The 19542-nt window shown below is 39.9% G+C and overlaps 1 protein-coding gene across 1 annotated transcript; it reads right to left on the bottom strand.

Annotated features, from left to right (window-relative positions):
• Positions 1-6692: 6692 nt before the first annotated feature.
• On the bottom strand, positions 6693-7859 carry foxl1 (forkhead box L1; the record flags this gene model as incomplete). Its single annotated transcript, XM_083917002.1, has 1 exon — positions 6693-7859. The coding sequence occupies one exon, from the start codon at positions 7857-7859 to the stop codon at positions 6693-6695; it is 1167 nt and encodes a 388-aa protein (XP_083773128.1).
• Positions 7860-19542: the final 11683 nt, after the last annotated feature.

The raw sequence follows: 19542 nt of genomic DNA, 5'->3' as shown, positions 1-19542 counted from the left end.
AGGCAATGTGACCGTACCTGAAGGCCACCATAGCTTCTACACACTTGGAAATGGAAGGGTGAGGGGAGGGGTATTCAGTTGGTTGTAATCTCTAACTCACCACTAGATGACTCTAAATCCTACACACTGCTCATTTCAGTCCTAATTTTATGAGTAAAAAAGAGCTTAGTTGGTAACAAAGTGATTCCTCTAACACTTGTTACACAATTTGGGGAAATATCCTCTGAACAAAAAATATTCACTTAAAAAAATATTAAGTTATTGTTGACACTCTTTGTGGAAGGTTTTGAACTTTTTTAGGTTCTGCGTCAGAATGGTCTCCTTTCCCAGCCAGTCTGGAGACAAAATGGAGTTCCAAGTAATACTCCACAGCATTTTCATATAAATAAACGTCAATTTTGCTGCTCTCTGTGACTGATTACTACAACAGAACAGTGATTCAACCTGATGAAAGCTTTTATGTTTGATCTTCTGAGGGGACACACGGACACACTCACACACACACACACACACACACACACACACACACACACACACACACACACACACACACACACACACACACACACACACACACACACACACACACACACACACACACACACACACACACACACACACACACACACACACTGTCTGACGGGTCTTTTCCTGGGAAGAATGAGTAAGTGATGTGTTTTCTACATGTGTTGCTGGTTGTTTGGATTCAGTAGAGGAAGAGCTGGGTTTTAAGCACTGATGGCCACAGTGGCTGAGGAGGGAAAAGAGCAAGAGTGTGAAAGTTTATTTGTGAGCTTGTAAATAGTGCGATGAAAATAAGACATCCTTTCTAAAATTTTATGAGTTATAATTAAAGTCGCAGTCGGCAACATTTGTTTGATCATATTAACTGAAACAGACACTCTGCTCCGATAGAACAACATAAATTAACCGGTTTTAGAAAAAGAACACACCTCTACGTGCACCTAGAGCCTGTTGTTTGTTTTACAAAAATCCACCACACCAAGTCATCCTGTCCACTCAACGCAGTTCACAATTTGTGCATTCGCTACAGATCCCCCTGTGCGCGAGCATGTTACAGTATCACCGGCACACGCCTCAAGCTAGGCATATGCTAGGTGTAGCTTTCTGAAAGTTCAAAGAGGAAGACTGTTCCCCATCATCTGTCTTGCTGCCACACTTCTTCCAGAGACATTAACAGTCAGCTAATTGGGGGCGGGTCACCACTTCTCTCCCAACCTATCAGGGATCTCCTTGTTGTCCTCAGCCAATTAGGCTGTAGCTGTCGAAAGTTTAAAAGTGGTCTCTCTCTCTATCAGCTTTCAGCTGTCATTCCAGGCGTCAGGCGATGGCAAACACCCACCTCCACCCCATTCACCTTCAAAAAAATAAATAATAATAATTTCCCCCTGGGATTATTAAAAATTTTTCTGATTCTGATTCTGATGTCTTCAGCAGCATCATCTGGACTCCTTCTCCACTGCATACATCCCAGTCATCTCCTCTTCACCACCACCAGTGTCTACACTCCATCAGGGGGAGGGGGGTATCCTGCTCTACCCTTGGCTTCACTACCCCTTTGACTTGAAGTCTCGATGGAGTCTAATCGTCAATGACTCTCATTCAATCAAAGTTAGCCAGCCTCCGTGTAGCATGTACTCCATGCCGTTTATTAATGAGAGAAGACTCGTGCGTGTTCACAGGAATCTGGTGCACACACACTGACGAGCACTTGATGGGAGGGAGCGTAGGAGCTGGGTGGTAGAGGGGGAGGGGCTTAAGAGTTGTAAACATTCAATAACTTAAAGTTACATTGATAAATTACGTATTGTATGCTAAAGGTGATTCAGCATCAGCAATAACAGCACTTCCATTAATGAGCTGCTGTTTTTTATGTTGTTATGAGTATATGTGTATGTATATATATATATATATATATATATATATATATATATATATATATATATATATATACATTCAGTTCTCGATATTTTTTAATAACTCGTACCGTTAAAGTACTGGATCAATTAGCAGTAAAAGTAGTAGTATTGTTACCCATCTCTATTTGTTACGCCTATTTCATTTCTGCTTGTTTTCATCACGGCTTGTCATCGATCAAAAACACAAAAACACCTATCCAGATAAATCATCAACAACTCAATTCGAATGCGCTGCAAACTCTGCGCATCCAACTACCACAAGCTAATGGCTTTCAGAAACTCAACAACTTCAACATTAACATTAAAATATAACATAATAGTCATTATGGCCTTTAGAAAAGTGCTTTTTAGGGAGGTGGGGTAGTGCACGATAGGCCCCTGTGGCGTGGCCTAAGAATGTGTCCCTAATGATATTTTTCCCTTACATTATTTTTACTTTTATACTTTAAGTAGTTTTGAAACCAGTACTTTTGAACTTTTACTTGATTAAAAAGCTTGAGCTGACTTCTACAGAAGTCTTTTAAACCCTAGTATCTATACTTCTACTTGAGTAATGAACTTGAATACTTTTGACACTTCTGGTCCGGTCTGATTGACATTTGCGTCCTCACATATAGCTTTCAAACTGAAAGTTCATCTTTCTTTAGGAAGTTGAAGAACAAAAAAGAAGTCTATGAGAATACGATAATCTAAAAAGAGTGTTCTAAACAAATAGCAGCTGAATAAAATGTCACTTGGATTGGAGGATGCAGGCAAATATTATGAGAAACTACATCTGGGAGAAACAGATGTTTTTTTTCTGCGTTGGTCTGATTAATAAACTTAGCATACTCCAGAATGTAAATGTGTCTTTGCCGCTCAGTGTCCCTTCTTGAGAGTTCAGACTGGTGCTAATGCTCGGTGCATGTTAAGGATCTCTGACTGACAGTTGGTTTTGTCAGACAACAAATAATAGTGGGAGGATTTCCCTTTTGTCTGAGCTGCTTTCTCATGAGGATCTTTTACTGTTCAAACACTCACAGACAACATCAGATAACTAGCATGTATTAACTTACTTTGCTTATAGAAGACTTTGGAGATCACTGGAGGATGAAGAGCCACTGGAGCCAATTACAGTGCTTCATGTGTTAATATGAAATGCACCCAAATCCCAAAGAGACAAAGTGCCGAGCGTTGAGCGTTGATTCTTCTCTTTCCTCTTCTCCATTCTTTGCCTTCAGAGGTTTTCATCCTGTTTTATTTACACATCTAACCAAAAGAATCCTATACACAGGAAATGCTTGTGATTGTGAGTTCCTCTCCTCAAATGTGGGGAAGTTTATTTATTTCAACAAACATTCCTGATTTGCAGAGCTCGGGCCTCGCACAGTCAAGCTTTTTCAAACGACGTGTGTCTAAGCTGCAGGCCTATATTTAGACATGGCTGCTCTCTGTTTGTAACAATGCTGTCAGAAGAGCTCTCTGATTTCATGCAGGTGTCATTCTACAACAAGTTGGAGATCAGGAAGGCTCCTTTAGGACTGTTCATGCCATTAGACCTAAATAGATATGGATTAAAAGATGAAGGCCATGTAGAGTTATAAGTGACTCTCCCACTTGACATTTGAACTGAAGTTTTGGGTGTGGTGTGTTATGACCAAAACATGTAATAAGGGGAACCAAAATAAACGTTTACATCCACTCAAAAAAATGTATTGGATGTAAATGTAGCATAATCAAATCTGTGATATCAACAATAAAATATGTTTGTATCTTTACATGATTATATCTACACATTTTATCCTTAAAGGTTGAATATGGAGAATGACCATAACGGCTCCATCTAGTGTCTCCAGATCTTCGTCTCAACAACAAAAAATAACTCCAGCAGTCTTGTTGCCAGGTTGGTCAGACCCGGCCCAGTAGCCTACAGGAGACCAGAGTCTGTTTTAGCCTGTTTGAAACCCATCCCCTCCAGCACATCACACCATAAAAACAAGGATTAGAGTTGTTTGACTGACAGTTAGCGTTAGCCGTTCCAGCTTAGTAAAGATGAAAGTGATGTTAGCGATCAAGGAGAAGCGTAGCCATTTGGGCGTGCGTTTTAATGGCGTTTCTCTCCTTTCTCTCAGTCCATGGAGTGAATGCTTGGCCTATATTGACTCTGGTTTTTGCCCGTCCCCGCTCACTCAGCTGCTGGGACGAATAACGCCCCCTTCACTAAGGCTCCGAAGCAGCTGCAGGATTGGCAAACTCCATTTCACCCAGTGCCAGCCTACAGTAGCTGCACCTTACAACAGACAACCCTGGCAACCAGCAACGCCCAACGCTATTGGCTGCTACCATGGAAACAGGACGTGAAAGAAAGTCATTGTCAAACCTGTAAAAAAATATTTTAAATATTAATTCCGACTAAATATATTTTTCTATGGAAAGCAATACTTTCATGCTGTACCCCTCAAAACACCCCGTGGGTGTATTTATTTCTTTTTTTCTAAATATAGAGCTTTGAATTAAGGTTCTACACCAGGGCTGCCCAATCCTGCTCCTGGAGAGCCATTGTCCTGCATGTTTTAGGTTTCTCCCTGCTCCAACACACCTGAGTCTAAAGATTATCAAACCTGTGACAAGCTTCAGCTGCTTGATAACGAGCAAATCATTAGACTCAGGTGTGTTAGAGCAGGAAGAAACCTAAAACATGCAGGACAGTGGCTCTACAGGAGCAGGATTAGGCACCCCTGAGCTACATATTCAACCTTTAAGTTGATTTATGTAACCCAATCTTCATAGGTACACACACTTAATATACAATGATCTTGTTTGATTAACTAGACAGGACTTGAGCTCTCTCTCTCCTATAATGTACTGGAAGGAAGGTGAAATTTAAGTAAAAAGATATTGCAAGAAAGTAGAGCACATCACATACTCAAACAATGACTAGAGAAATGCTAAATTTAGGTTGTTGTTTTTTTGCTTATGTATCGACTACGTAAAAATTTTAAGAAGTTAATGCCAACATTACTGCTCTTTGATGGGAGCCGGATCCTTTCTAAGAGAATTAACTTATTCATTTCAAAGCATCTGCTCTTATCCACATGATCCGGAGTCAGTGTCACCAGTCGTCCACCTCAGACATGATGCCTATGATACAGTTGGATTGATCACATGTTTATTGTTGAACTGATTGACATTAAACCGGTTATTCGTGGAACAGCCATGTCAGTCAGGTCATAGTGAGTATAGTCAAACACAAATGTCCTTTTCATCATTAACAGTGGAGCCTACTTTCCTGAGGCTTCTCTGACTCGCAGAGACTCTTCTGGGGGGAAACAGCGAATGTTGTCATAAAATCAAAATCACAAAATTGATCAACGATTCATCAGCTGAATGACCATTTTCCTGTTTCAGAGCAATAGTCCATTCATTTTAATCCAAAATAGGGGTCAACGTTGAACAGATTGCAACAGAAGCAAACTCAACTGATTTTCTATCCTCAGTCTGTCATGAATAAGGGATTATTCATTACTTTTCTCACACAAAAAGGAAAAAAAATAACCTTCAGACATCATGAAAATGACTGAGTTGATTACTTCCATCAGGACAAACCTTTGGCTCCGTAAGTTGTTCAATGGTTGTCACTTTTTGAAGTCATGTTAATTGAATGTTAGTTGAGACTGAGTTTGTCTGTAACCCTTGTCTTTGTTTCCTTAAAAATCTTACTTTTAACTGGAAGTTGATACAACTGCTGGCAAAAAAAATAATGTTAGCAGCCTGTAGTGTTCCTGATATCTTTATCCAATTACTTTGGATGAACAACATATTTTTCACACAATAGAATGCAGGATAGCAGAACTGAACAAGACTGACGCCTGGCAAAAGAAAATACAGGAATATGTATGTTATCCCTTTCTTTTTGTTTCAAAAGAAGGAACAATTTTTAATCACAAAAGGGTAAATCTCTAGGTGACATTCATTCAATTAGCAACAATTGTCCAACAATGTTTCTATTTGGACTGCGAATTGATTTTGTATTGTAAATAAATCATGCTGTCATTTTATTACCAAAAATCAAACTTAATTTGCACATGGGACTGAGAGCAGAGTGGGATGTAAAATAGCATTTGATTACATTATTGAGTACAAAACGTTGTACTATTTTATGCATGATTTATTGATCTGGATGAATATGAAAATATGAAGCCCCAACCACGTTGTGTAAACTAACTGATCAATGTAAGTTTTTACATTGCCAGTTATGCTGGTAAACATCTAAAAAAAAACACAGTTCGAAGAGCACAATAAACTTAACACACGTTCTGCCAACACAATTAGCTGTTCCACCATTTCAATCATTTATTTGAGATGGGAATCTAAGATGTAAAGAATATGAAGTCGGAAAATACATTTGTTTAATTTTGAATCATTTAGGGTACTTTTACTGGGAGGGACAATTCATGTTTTTTCAGAAATGTGGATCTGCACCCATGCTTTTACCTCTGTTGGATTAAGAATTAAACTGCGCAGCCGGAGATTTGAGGAGCAGTAGTTTTGGAATAATAAGGACAAACAATAACCACTGACAATTACGCATGCATACAAACGAATGTAAAAGCCTCCCTGCTGCTCTCTGTCTGAGAATCACTGTAGATGAGGAGCGATCGGAACAGAGCAGGGCAGTGAGCTGTCTCACGGTAGCCGAACTAATCACAGAGTTTACACCTTTACGCATCCGTGTGTACACAAATACATAAAAGTTTGACTTGATAATTGTACTCATTTAAAATGCAGTACTTTGTCGGGGTAGGTGAGTGACAGGTAAGAGCAGAAGGGGAACGCCATCTGGTACAAGTGATGCGGCCGAGTACCGAGGACCGCAGACGAAGGGAACGCGGGACTTCTGCGTTCTGCGCATGTCCCCGCTGACAATCCGAGGATGCTGCTGCGCATTTCGTCTTCACCTTTCGATAAGATGCTCTCGATGCTAAAACCTTTGGACTTATCCCTGCCCGGAACATTTCCTTTCGGACTGTCCTGCGCGACTGCAGCCAAGTTTGTGTTTCCTGCGCAACTGACGGCGCAGAGCGGGCCTTTCTCTTTCTCTCTTCCGCTGAATGCTGACCTTCTCTCCTCTGGCTCTCTGCGGAGGGACGCGGCTGGCGCACCATCCACCCACAGCGGAGTAGGTCTTGAAGGGGCACATGACTCGGGTTGAGGGGCGTCAAGCCTCGCAGTGGACGCACGGGTGTCTTGGTTGGGGGGCACTTTAGGTCTCTGTATGGGGGGATTCTGAGACTGTTCATCACGGGATGCACACTCGACAAGAACTGCTTTTGTGTAAGGTTGTGTCTCCATCCTCTCCGCATCCTGCCTCTCTGCTATCCCCGATCCAGTCTGATGTTTCAGAAAGGACTGGGGGTTCCTGGATTGGCCCGGGCCCTTGGTGCGCTTGAGCCCAGCGGCTTTGGAGTCCAGAGCCTCCTGCTGGCTCTTCGCCTTCCTCTTCCTCCGACGGTAGTTGCCGTTCTCAAACATATCCAGGCACTTGGTGTCCAGCGTCCAGTAGCTGCCTTTGCCGGGCCGGCCCTTCTCTCTGGGCACCTTGATGAAACAGTCATTCAGGGAGAGGTTGTGGCGGATGGAGTTCTGCCAGCCCTGCTTGTTGTCGTGATAAAAGGGGAACCGGTCCATGATGAACTGGTAGATGCCGCTGAGCGTTGCGCGCTGCTCCGGTGCGCTCTTGATGGCCATGGCGATGAGCGCGATGTAGCTGTAGGGCGGCTTCTGTGGAGGCTCCTGGCGGGCCGACATGAAGCTCAAGGCAGCAGCAGGCACGACCCCACCGCTGTCCCCTCCGTATAAGTAGATGAGCGGAGGACCAGAGAGGCCCAGAGCTGAAGATGGCATGCCGAGAGACGGTAGGCGGCCGTGATAGAGAGTCATGACGCCGGGGAAGCTGTTTTGTGTCCCGCGGAAAGTTGAGCCTGCTCCCGGAGCTCCTCTCCACCACTGACTGACTCCCCAGCCTCATGAGGCCCCCAAAAAATGTTAATAATTGTTGTACGTTTGCTGTGTTATGTTGACTTTGCACTGGGAAATAAATTGTCCATCATAAACAGTCGGCGGTGTTCTCAGCCCACCCACATTAATTAAAATTTCATTGCGCTGAAACTCCCTCATGCCCCCCTCCTCTTCCCAACAACCAATGAGGTGCCGGGTTATTCCCTCATCTGTTTATAGAATTAGTGGCTTGATAAGTCTGCCCACCCAGGTCGAATCAAGCTGTGTTTATTTGGAAAAATTTCCGGGCACCCAATACATAAACGCACTGATGTGCTGTTTGAAATTTCACGTCCACCCCTGACGCTGAGAGTTGCTCACACAGAGAGAACAAGCAAACATTGCGGAGTCCTTTCTGGGAGTTGCTGTGAGTTCGCTCAAATGAAAACAAAGTGTATAAAAGGGTTACTAACTTAAACAATGTATTTGAACTCGTGTCAGGGCCACACCGCTGCGCTTTAATTCACAGATCTGAGGACACAGTCAATGACGGATGACTGATCACATATCACAATAACGCATATCATTATTCTTTTTTTATTAAGAAATGATGATCCATGACGTTTGTATAATTTCCTTTTTTCATATGCCTTTCTCCATATTTTCATTCTGTAAAGGCTAAAAAAAAACACTGGATGCACGAATTCAGAGAGTGCAACAAAAATCTAAATCTATTTTTTTTAAAAAGACAAAACAAGGAAGCAAACTAAACTAAGGGAGAGAGGCCAAAAACAACGACTTTTGCAGCAGTCTGGGTGAAAGGCAGAGCAAACCTCTACAGGGTGAGAGCTGGGCACGTGGCATGACCACCTGACAGAGGGTGAATGAGAATGGGTCGTTAATGAATGGGAGACAGGACGGGAGGCTGATGAGGATAATGAGGGCCAGGTGTGGGAGGTGTGGGGGGCGGCGGAGCACAGGTGTGGGACGGGGCGGTGGAGCACAGGTGGGGGAGGGGGCGGTGGAGCACAGGTGGGGGAGGGGGCGGTGGAGCACAGGTGTGGGAGGGGGCGGTGGAGCACAGGTGGGGGAGGGGGCGGAGGAGCACAGGTGTGGGAGGGGGGAGTGAAGCACAGGTGTGGGAGGGGGCAGTGAAGCACAGGTGGAGCACAGGTGTGGGAGGGGGGGTGAAGCACAGGTATGGGAGGTGTGGGGGGCGGTGGAGCACAGGTGTGCACAGGTGTGGGAGGGGGCGGTGGAGCACAGGTGTGGGAGAGGGCGGTGGAGCACAGGTGGGGGAGGAGGCGGTGGAGCACAGGTGAAGGCAATGAGGGGATTGCAGGGCAGCCGAGGGTGGGTGCAATGACAGGAGAGGTAGTGATGAACACAGGTAAAACAAAATAAACCAGTCCCTACGCAGGTGACCCTGTGACACATTCATTGATTTATTTATACTAAAAATAAGAACTTGTAGGATTTACTTAATAAAATAATTGTAACAATTTACACTCAATTTGTTCAAGTACATTTTATTGCTTGAATATCAAGAACAAGTCACTCAACAATATCAAGTTTAATGGACTTTAAGCGTAACATTTGTGAAGAAATTAAGTAAACGTTACTTAACTCTGTTCAACTTCTAAGTTATATTTATCTAAATTAGTTTTTAAAAAGTCTATAACACTTTTTCATAGAAAGGAAATTGCTGTTAAGTAGATTTTAGTATTTATATTTGAACATATTATTTAGGTGAGTATTTTCATTAAAGAGATTTCTCAGAATTTGTCTCCATAGAAGAATCCTGACTTCCCTATTGATGACGCTGCCACACACAGGCTCAAACTGTGAGCTGTGAGTTTGGCCACTTTTATGCTGTTTTGGTGTTTATTTTGGAAGTTAACCTGTTAAAGCTGACGTGGCTAGCTTCCATATAGACTGTGTTTTCAGCTGCTGAAGTAACTGGTTCCGTATATGGTAAGGGGCATAACATTTCCCGTAACAGCATAAACACTTGACCAATCACAGCAGAGCAGACCAGGTGACTAATCAGAGCACACTGGGCTGACAACGTGGTCTCATGGGAGGGCGTATAAATAGCACGCCACTTTTCATGACTTGCATGACTTTTCGCGTGCATGTCTACGCATATTAAGCTTTTCGCGTGTCATTTAACGCCCGTAGTTCCCCAGGGTTAGGGTTAGGGTTAGGGTCTGGGTTAGGGTAAGGGTTAGGGTTAGGGTAAGGGTTTGGGTTAGGGCATTTCACGCCCGTTATTTCAGCCATCCTTCACATGAAATATTGATTTGAAAACAACCCTCTGACAGAAAGCTCCACCACTTCGTATTTCTCCGGAAAGTAGCGGAGAAATATGAACATGTGGGTTTTCCCTCAATGACATTTGTGCGTGAAATGACAACGCCATCTCTGCACTATACAAGTCAATTGAGACTACATGGCGTGAAATGACACGCAAAAAAACATGACATGCGTTGTAATTATACGCGAGATGGCTTGAGAGAAATAGCGTGTCATTCACACGCCTTTTGGTGAGACCAGGCTGGGGCTGAGCCTGCCACACATACAACTTTTCGACCAACCCGACCTAGTTCTGGTGCTGGACTGGTGCTGGTTCACTGTTGGTCCAACTTGGGAACCTTCTCAGAACCAAGTTTTCCACAGAGTAGAGAGCCCAGAGAGCCACATCATTAAGTCTTAGGTTTCCTCAGAAACTTCAAGCACAACAACAACAACAACAACAACAACGGTGGACTACCAGCCCACTAGCGCTAACATTAGATAGCCTTACCTAGCACAGACTACCTGCAATTAATCACATTGCAGTTCAAATGACTGATCCATTTATGTCTTTACGATTCATGTCTTTACAGGCAACGCCAGAATCAAAAGACTGCAGCTGGAGCTGTGTTCAATGAAAACTGCTGTTACACCAGACATGTACATGTAAATGTTTGCTTTCCGAGTTGTTAATAGTTCTTTGATTTTCTGAAAGGAACTGTGTTTAATTATTGTGCAAAGTTGTGAATAAACATTTTTTAAAAACTTAACTTGTGTTAATCTGTTACTTACTTACTTAAGCATACTTAGGAAGACATGTCTCTTTAGAAAAGTTGTTTATTCGGACAAAAAAACAACAATGAAATACACAAATTCAAAAATCACAACATTTTTTAAAGTATGCAAGAAGTGGTGCCGGTTCTAGAGCAGCAAAGAGTTGGTGCTGATCTGGAACCAGTTTTCCTGACAGAGCCGGTTCTTTGGCTGTGGAAACAGGAAGAACCGGTTCAAGATTGGGCACCGGCTCTGAACCGACTCTCAAAGAGTCTTGGTCAAAAAGGGGGAGGAGAGGTGCTGCATGGGTGCTGCAGCAATGGATAACATGTGTTTTTTGAAGATCACAGCATGTAAACCTGTTGTAGTTGACCCGAAAAATACAAATATGACCCTGAAAACGTAATAGGGCCTCTTTAAAGCCAGCACATCGCTGCCAATCAGCACAGGGGAACCTTTTAATGTGTCCTTCCATTCTGATGCAGTCTCGACAACAAGGCTTATCTTTCATGTAGGAAAGTTTGAATCAGTTCTATGTATGGTTCTGATAGCTGATGTCAGGACTTACACAGTGATATATCCTACTTGGTGTTTATGATGTATTATTGGTCAGTGAAATGCAAATTTATTGATATTATATATCTCGCAATGCATCATGGGAGTTTCCGGTTAGGCTTTTTCCGCCGTATCTCGAATGTCCCAGTTATCACAAATAGGAGTAGAAAAGGTAACATTTACTCATCCATGGTAAAAAGATTTTCAGTATTTTAAAGTGAATGTGCAGTGACTATAAATCATTTAAAGTGTATTTTTATATTTATAATAAAATGTACTATTCAAGGAATGAATAAAATGTGTAAATATTAAAATGTTAACTTAAAATATTCTAGTTCCCACTGAATTTTCATTGTACTATGTCTAAATTACTTAGATTCATTTAATACATTTTACTAAACCAGAAAGTCATTTTTTTCAGTTTAATTTAAGATTTTCCATTAAAGCAACAAACCTTTTATGCTATAACATTTGTTCTGAATGACACTAAACTAATCGTAATTATCAGCATCTGTGGATTGTAAACAGAAAACCTTCTTAAGGACATGACCTCAGTGGATGGAGTTCTCCATGTGCTGATGAAAGCCGCTGTGAATCTGTTTATTAGCATCCTCCATACCTTCTTCCTTTCTTTGTGATCATTTGGGTGTGGATGCACTTTGTATTGGATGTATTTATTCATTTCTCTCATATGTGCAAAGGGACCATGTGCAATATTAAACGTAAATGTTACTATTTGATGTGCTGAAGCTTATTTCCTCTGCAGTCCCACCCTGGGCAGCTCTTTTCTGTCCGTGCTTTATTTTACAGTATAGATGCTTATTGTGTGTATCTAGCGGCTCCCAACCTGATGCTTTTCAAGAGAAATATAAGTGACCATGTGATGATGAACAGGAATGAAGTATTTCAATATTGCACATAATTATACTTCCTCTTTGAAAAATCTATCTAAAAATCTTTCTCCCCATCTGACTGAGTGATGTGTTTTAGTTTACCTTTATCTTTAAAAATAAAATCTTTCCTTTGGGATTGGATCCTAGAGGGTTGCTGAGACCAACCCTTACTAATGAACTGAGAGAAGTCTGAGTTATGATCACTACAACAATTTTTTCAATACTTTCAACAATTTTGCTAAGGCAAGGCAAGGCAAGGCAAGGCAAATGTATTTGTATAGCGCATTTCATACACAGGGCAACTCAATGTGCTTTACATGATCAAAAGGTGCAGCAGAACATCAAAAAACATTAAAATTCAGGAATAAAAACATTTAAATTCAGAAATAAAAACATTTAAATTCAAAAATAAAATTAAAAACATTTAAATTCATCCATAGAAACATTTGAAATGAACTTCATCAACATGACCAAAAATCAACCTGTCAGAACATTTAGAAAACATTTAGATTCAGAAATAAAAACATTCAAATTCAGAAATAAAAACGTTCAAATTCAAAAATAAAAATAGAAATATTTAAATTCAGAAATAAAAACATTCAAATTCAGAAATAAAAATATTCAAATTCAAAAATAAAAATAAAAACATTTAAATTCATCCGTAGAAACCTTTGAATTAAACTCCATCAACATGACCAAAAATCAACCTGTCAATCATACGCAGTAGAGAAAAATAGTGCCTTTAACTTTAATTTTAAAATGTTTACATTATATGCTGACTTCAGCTCTGTTGGCAGTTTGTTCCACTTCTTTGCAGCATAATAACTAAACGCAGCATCACCATGTTTACTGTGAACTCTGGGCTCCACTATCTGACCTGTGTCCATAGATCTGAGAGACCTGCTGGGTTCATACCTGACTAACATCTCACTGATGTATTCTGGACCAAACCATTCACAGATTTATATACCAGCAGCAGAACTTTAAAATCTATTCTGAGGCTGACTGGTAGCCAGTGTAAAGATTTTAAAACTGGAGTAATGTGTTCTGATCTCTTTGTTCTGGTTAAGATCCGAGCTGCAGCATTCTGAACCAGCTGTAGCTGTTTAATGCTCTTTTGGGGGATTCCCGTTAGAAGACCATTACAATAGTCCAGTCTGCTGGAGATAAATGCATGGACCAGTTTCTCCTGGTCTTTCTGACTCATTAAACCTTTCACTCTGGCGATGTTCTTTAGGCGGTAAAAGGCTGTTTTTGTGATGGATTTGATCTGACTGCTGAATGTCAGATCTGAGTCAATCACAACACCAAGGTTTTTAACTTTGTCTTTAGCTTTTAAAGACCTAGACTCTATATACTCACTGACAGCAGACCTATTTTCCTTGTTACCAAAGACAATCCCCTCCATTTTGTCATGATTTAGTTGAAGGAAGTTTTCACTCGTCCAGTGGTTTACTTTTTCTAAACAGTCACACAGCCCCTCAATGGGACCATAGTCATCTGGGTTCAGTGCTAGATATAGTGGTGTGTCATCTGCATAGCTCTGATAATCAATCTTACAGCCCTGTAAAAGCTGTCCTAATGGAAGCATATAAAGGCCAAATAGAAGGGGCCCAAGAACCGAGCCCTGCGGAACCCCACAGGACATTGGTAATCTATCCGATTCAAAGTTTCCAATACTTACAAAATAGCTTCGTTCCTCTAAATAGGACTTAAACCATTGCATTACTTTTCCATTTAGTCCAACCCATATTTGCAGTCTGTGTAACAAAATGGTATGGTCCACAGTGTCAAATGCAGCACTGAGATCCAACAGAACTAGAACAGATACTTTTCCTGAATCGGTGTTCAACCTTATGTCATTGATCACTTTGATCAGAGCGGTTTCTGTTCTGCGATGAGAACAAAAGCCTGACTGAAATTTATCAAATATTTTGTTGAAGGTTAAGAATTGGCTCAGTTGGTTGAAGACCACCTTCTCTATGATCTTGTCCATGAACGGAAGGTTACTAATTGGTCTATAGTTAGCCAGTATGGAGGCATCCAGTGTTCTCTTTTTAACAGAGGTTTCACAGCAGCTACTTTCAGGGATTTTGGTACGGTGCCTGACTGGAATGAGCAGTTAATTATCTGACACAGATCAGTGACGATTTACTTTATGACCGTTTTAAAGAAGTTGGATGGTATTGTGTCAAGGCAACTCGTTGATGGATTTAGCTGCTGAACAGTTTCCTCCAGTGTTTTTGGGTTAATTGTGATAAACTCTGACATTGTGGTTGACTCCTCCCTCAGTGGTTGGAGCTGTTCAAGCTTTTTGTTATTCTGCTGATTTGTTCCGATGTTTGATCTTATTAATTGTATTTTTTCATTGAAATTTATAGCAAATTCATTGCATTTTCCAGTTGACAGTAATTCAGGGGCTATCTGATTTCGGGTGTTGTGAGCTTTTCAATTACAGAAAACAATGTGCGAGAGTTGTTGACATTTTTAGCAATAATTTCAGAAAATAACTGTTGCCTCGCTTTGTATAAGCCATCATTGAATTTACGTAGACTTATTTTGTACAATTCTAGATGAATATTGAGTTTTGTTGTTCTCCATTTACGCTCAGCTCTTCTGCAATTAGATTTAAAATACTGAACTATCTCAGTCCTTCTCCAAGGTGTTTTCTGTGTGTTTGGTTTTCTTTTAGTTTTGATTGGAGCCACCACATCTATGACATTACAGACTATAGTATTAAACTCATCCAAGAGATTATCAACTGTTTCAGCAGTCAAGGTTGGTATCTTTGCTATTGTTTCCATAAACCGTGCACATGTTGTCATTTATGTACCTTTTTTTATAACACACAGACGTAGGGGGAATAGTTGCTATAGTCTCTAAATTAAAAAAGACACATAAATGATCAGAGAGAGCTAAGTCTCTGACATCAACAGCAGTGATATCAACTCCTTTAGAGATAATCAAATCCAAAGTGTGACCTTGAGTGTGTGTCGGAGCAGTCACATGTTGAGTGAGACCAAACGTGTCCATTAAAACATAGAGTTCTTTGGCAGTATTGTCCGTGTTATTGTCTACATGGAAATTAAAGTCACCTGTTATAATTAAACAGTTGTATTCCGTGCATACATCTGACAGAAGCTCAGCAAACTCATCCATGAATTCTCCAGAATATTTTGGGGGTGTATAAATGATTAAATACAAAACTCTTGAATCACCTTTCAGTAAGAAAAAAACTCTTAACGCACCAAAACACCTACAACACACAATTTGCAAAACAGTTAATTTAATGCTCAAAATCACACATTGTAAACAAAACTCCAACACTCATTTTGAAAAATAAAATAATACACTAACACAATACACATGCATATAAAACACTGCAAAAATCTCTCTCAAGTTGTGTCTCAACACAAATAATTCTTTCATAACACGTTCTCTCCCAAAAGGAAAATTTTTCTTTTTTCATTTATTTGTATTAAAAAAGCAATCCAAAATCACCACAACAAACAAGTACACAAGCCAAACAGGTCTGCACTTATACAATAGACAGCATATTGTTTGGATCATAGATTGTGTTTTGCCGGCGGTTGCTTTTGAAGCCTCTCTACATTTTTGTTTTGTTGGCTTTAGTAAATTCATGCATTTTGCTTCTTTTGCTGATTCAATACAGAAAAATGAATGATCCATCTCAGAGCAGCTTTATCGAAGGTACGGTTTACGAAAAAAGAAGACTGTAGAGGCTTTATTTGCAACAGGACATTACTGAAAGATTACAAAAATATGCACTATAGCATAGTAGCAGTTTGTATAATGTGAAAGTACAAAATATACTAACAGAAAAAGCCACAGAAGAATAAAAACAAAATAAAGTCCTCTTCTAATCTACCCGGTCTTGTGCCTTTGACCACATGTTCTCATCCACATCACACCCGATATCTCCTCTGGTAAAAGATTTGCCAGTTTTTAAACCGGCAAATCTGCAAGTTTTTTCTCGTAGATTTGCTAGTTTATAAACTTGCAAATCCAAGACTTTATTTTCTCGTTGATTTGCCACTTTAGTCTCATAAATCTTTGACATTTTTCTCGAAATAATACCCCCCTGCCCCAGGTCCGTATTTCATTTTTTGGCCCTAATACGCCATCGTACTTTAGCCTAAACCTTTCTATTATCTATCTTATTTGTTCTGACAGACTGTGGGAAAGCATTTGTACAGTTGTCAGTAAGATTCCATTGTTTGGGTCTTTGTTGAGCTTGTTTGTAAAAGAAGTTCAAGCATTTACCAATTGTGTTAACTGTATGCGTGTTGTGTCAAAGCAACAATAAATGTGTTAATTGTATAGCCTACAGCCAGTCCGATGTTCTGCTAACTGTGTTAAGACTTTAAGACAATTGCTAAATGGATTGAAAAAATTGCCAAAGCAATGGTAAAAAACTGTAACTGCAGCTGAGAGAAAGGGTTTTGAGGGTTTGGGAGTTGACCCCGTTGTTATGGATGAAGTCAAGTTTCATCAAACTGTGATTGGCTGTCCAATCCGTATCCAAATAAAGAGTTTAAATCCAATGTTTGAACACGAAAAGAAGAGTAATATCAGCTGCTGACTAGTCCAGGGGAAAATTACTGCTTTATTGTGACCTTTTGAGCCTGGGGCCTAAACTTCCAGGAAGCAGCCTAAGGAAACACAAAGCCAAGCAAAATCAATCTGAAAATGGCTAACAAGAAATTGGCTGAAGATGTCGAGGACATAAAGAAGTCCTTGCAGTTTTTGTCACAGGAAATAACTAAAGTTTCAGAAAAGCAAGCATGTTTGATGGAACTTACAGATGAGATCAGACAACTGAAAACACTGATTCAAGAAAAGGACAAGCGAATTGAGCATTTGGAAAAGCGGATTGATGATCTGGAACAATATTCTAGAATGGAAGACCTTCAGGGCTTGAAATTCAACGCACCTTTGCACAAGCCATAGCTAGGGACAGAGGAGAAGAAATTTTGGCAATTCCCACCACAAGTACTGGTTTGTCTTCACTGGAGCACCAGGTAATCAAGTTTTTTGAGAGCAAAAACATCTCTATTGACAGTAAAGATGTTGCAGCATGTCACGCATTACCACAGAGAAATGGGAAAAGGCCAAATATTATCATTCGTTTTGCCAATAGAAAGCACAAAATGGAGGTGCTAAGGAATGGCAGGAAATTAAAGGGTACAGGTGTTTATGTGAATGAGCACCTTACCAGGAAAAATGCTGAAATTGCAAGACAGGCAAGAATTCTGAGAAGAGAGAAGAAGATACAAGACACTTGGACACGGAACTGTAGAATCCTGATCAAGCTTAATGGATCTCCAGAACAGGCCAGAGTGATGGTTATCAAAGATATCAAAGAGCTTGACCAATACAAATAAATAAGTCTTGGAGAACCCAAAGAAAAACGGACAAGTGACAATGAACTGGATTTATGATGCATCCTGACAGACTTAAATCAACCATAAACACAGTAAGGACAGAATCAGATCACTCTAGTCATGTAAATCTTCAACTCAAAAGGTTTGATTACACAGAGTTTAAACCGCATGATATACAGAATGATTTGGATCCAGAGAACAATGTGCTTGCAAAAATGCAGAACAATTGTGAATATTATACACATGAGCAACTTGAGAAGCACATAACCACAAAGGATTCACTTTCTATAATTCATTTCAATTGTAGAAGTCTTAACTCAAATTTCTCTAAAATTCTAGACTTTTTGAAACAATCAAAACACACCTTTTCTGCAATAGCAATTTCAGAGACATGGATGGACAAGGAACAATGTTCCTTCTTCCAGATAGAAGGATATAACATGTTTTTCAGAAGTAGGAACAGTCAAAAAAGTGGGGGTGTAGCTCTATATATTGACCGAAACTTGAAAAGTAAAATAGTAAAAAACAAGTGCTTAATCATTGATAAAGTTATGGAATGTGTTACTGTAGAAATTGAGCTTGAAAAGTCAAGGAATGTCTATGTAAGATGCATATACAGAAAACCTGGTTCATGCATTGATATATTTAGGGAAACGATGGTGGATCTATGAGGGTTTATGCGAAAGAAAATGGTTTTTGTATTTGGTGACTTTAATCTTGACATACTGAATCCTTTAGAACTGCCGTCAATTACCGAGTTTATAAATACAATATATAGTTTAAGTTTATATCCTGCCATAACGAGACCATCTCGAATAACAAGAAACAAATAAATTAACTCTGAACTTAAAGAAAACTAAATTTATAATATTTGCAAATCGTCCAATCAATGTGGAAACAAATTTAATTATAAACGATACAGAGATTGAACAAGTAAATGAATTTAAGTTTTTAGGAATAATATTGCAAAATAAGCTAAGTTGGAGAAATCACATAAATTATATAAAGGCAAAAGTTTGCAAATCATTAGCAGTCATTAGTAAGGTTAAAGAATATTTAAATGATCAAACATTATATGTATTGTATTGTTCCTTGGTGCTTCCCTACATGACCTATGGTCTGGAGGTGTGGGGAAACACATACCAAACTAACACCAAACCAATCAGTTTGATCCAAAAAAGGGCAATGCGACTTATAAATAAAGCTGGATATAGGGAACACACAAATACACTTTTCATCAGAAAAAAAGCCTTGAAATTCAAGGACTTGGTTTACTTTTCGAACGGCACAATTTATGTTTAAAATAAAGAATAATCAATTCCCCATCCTGATTCAGAACCTGTTTCAGGAAAGGGAAAGTCCCTATCTGCTGAGAGGGCAAGACGTGCTGAAAAAGCCCAGTGTTAGAACAAATGCAAAAATGCATTGTGTTTCTGTTGTTGGAGTGAATGTTTGGAACGATTTGGCCATAGATTTAAAAGTCTGCAGAACATTAATTTACTTTAAAACTGTTCTCAAGAGGATCATTATTCAAACATATGTTGATTGTGTTTCGCTGACAGCAGCAATAAATTAATTATTAGACATTTTTGACCTGTGTGTAGCTGCTACCTAAGTTTATGTATTTTAAAGGGTAGGCGTTATAAGCTTTAGCTTCTGCCTATTCCCTTTTTTCAGACCTTATACATTTATTTTTTGTGTTTG

The sequence above is a fragment of the Echiichthys vipera genome (assembly GCF_963691815.1).
Source record: "Echiichthys vipera genome assembly, chromosome: 7".
NCBI lineage: Eukaryota > Metazoa > Chordata > Actinopteri > Perciformes > Trachinidae > Echiichthys > Echiichthys vipera.
This window is presented reverse-complemented; position numbering and strand designations above follow the sequence as displayed.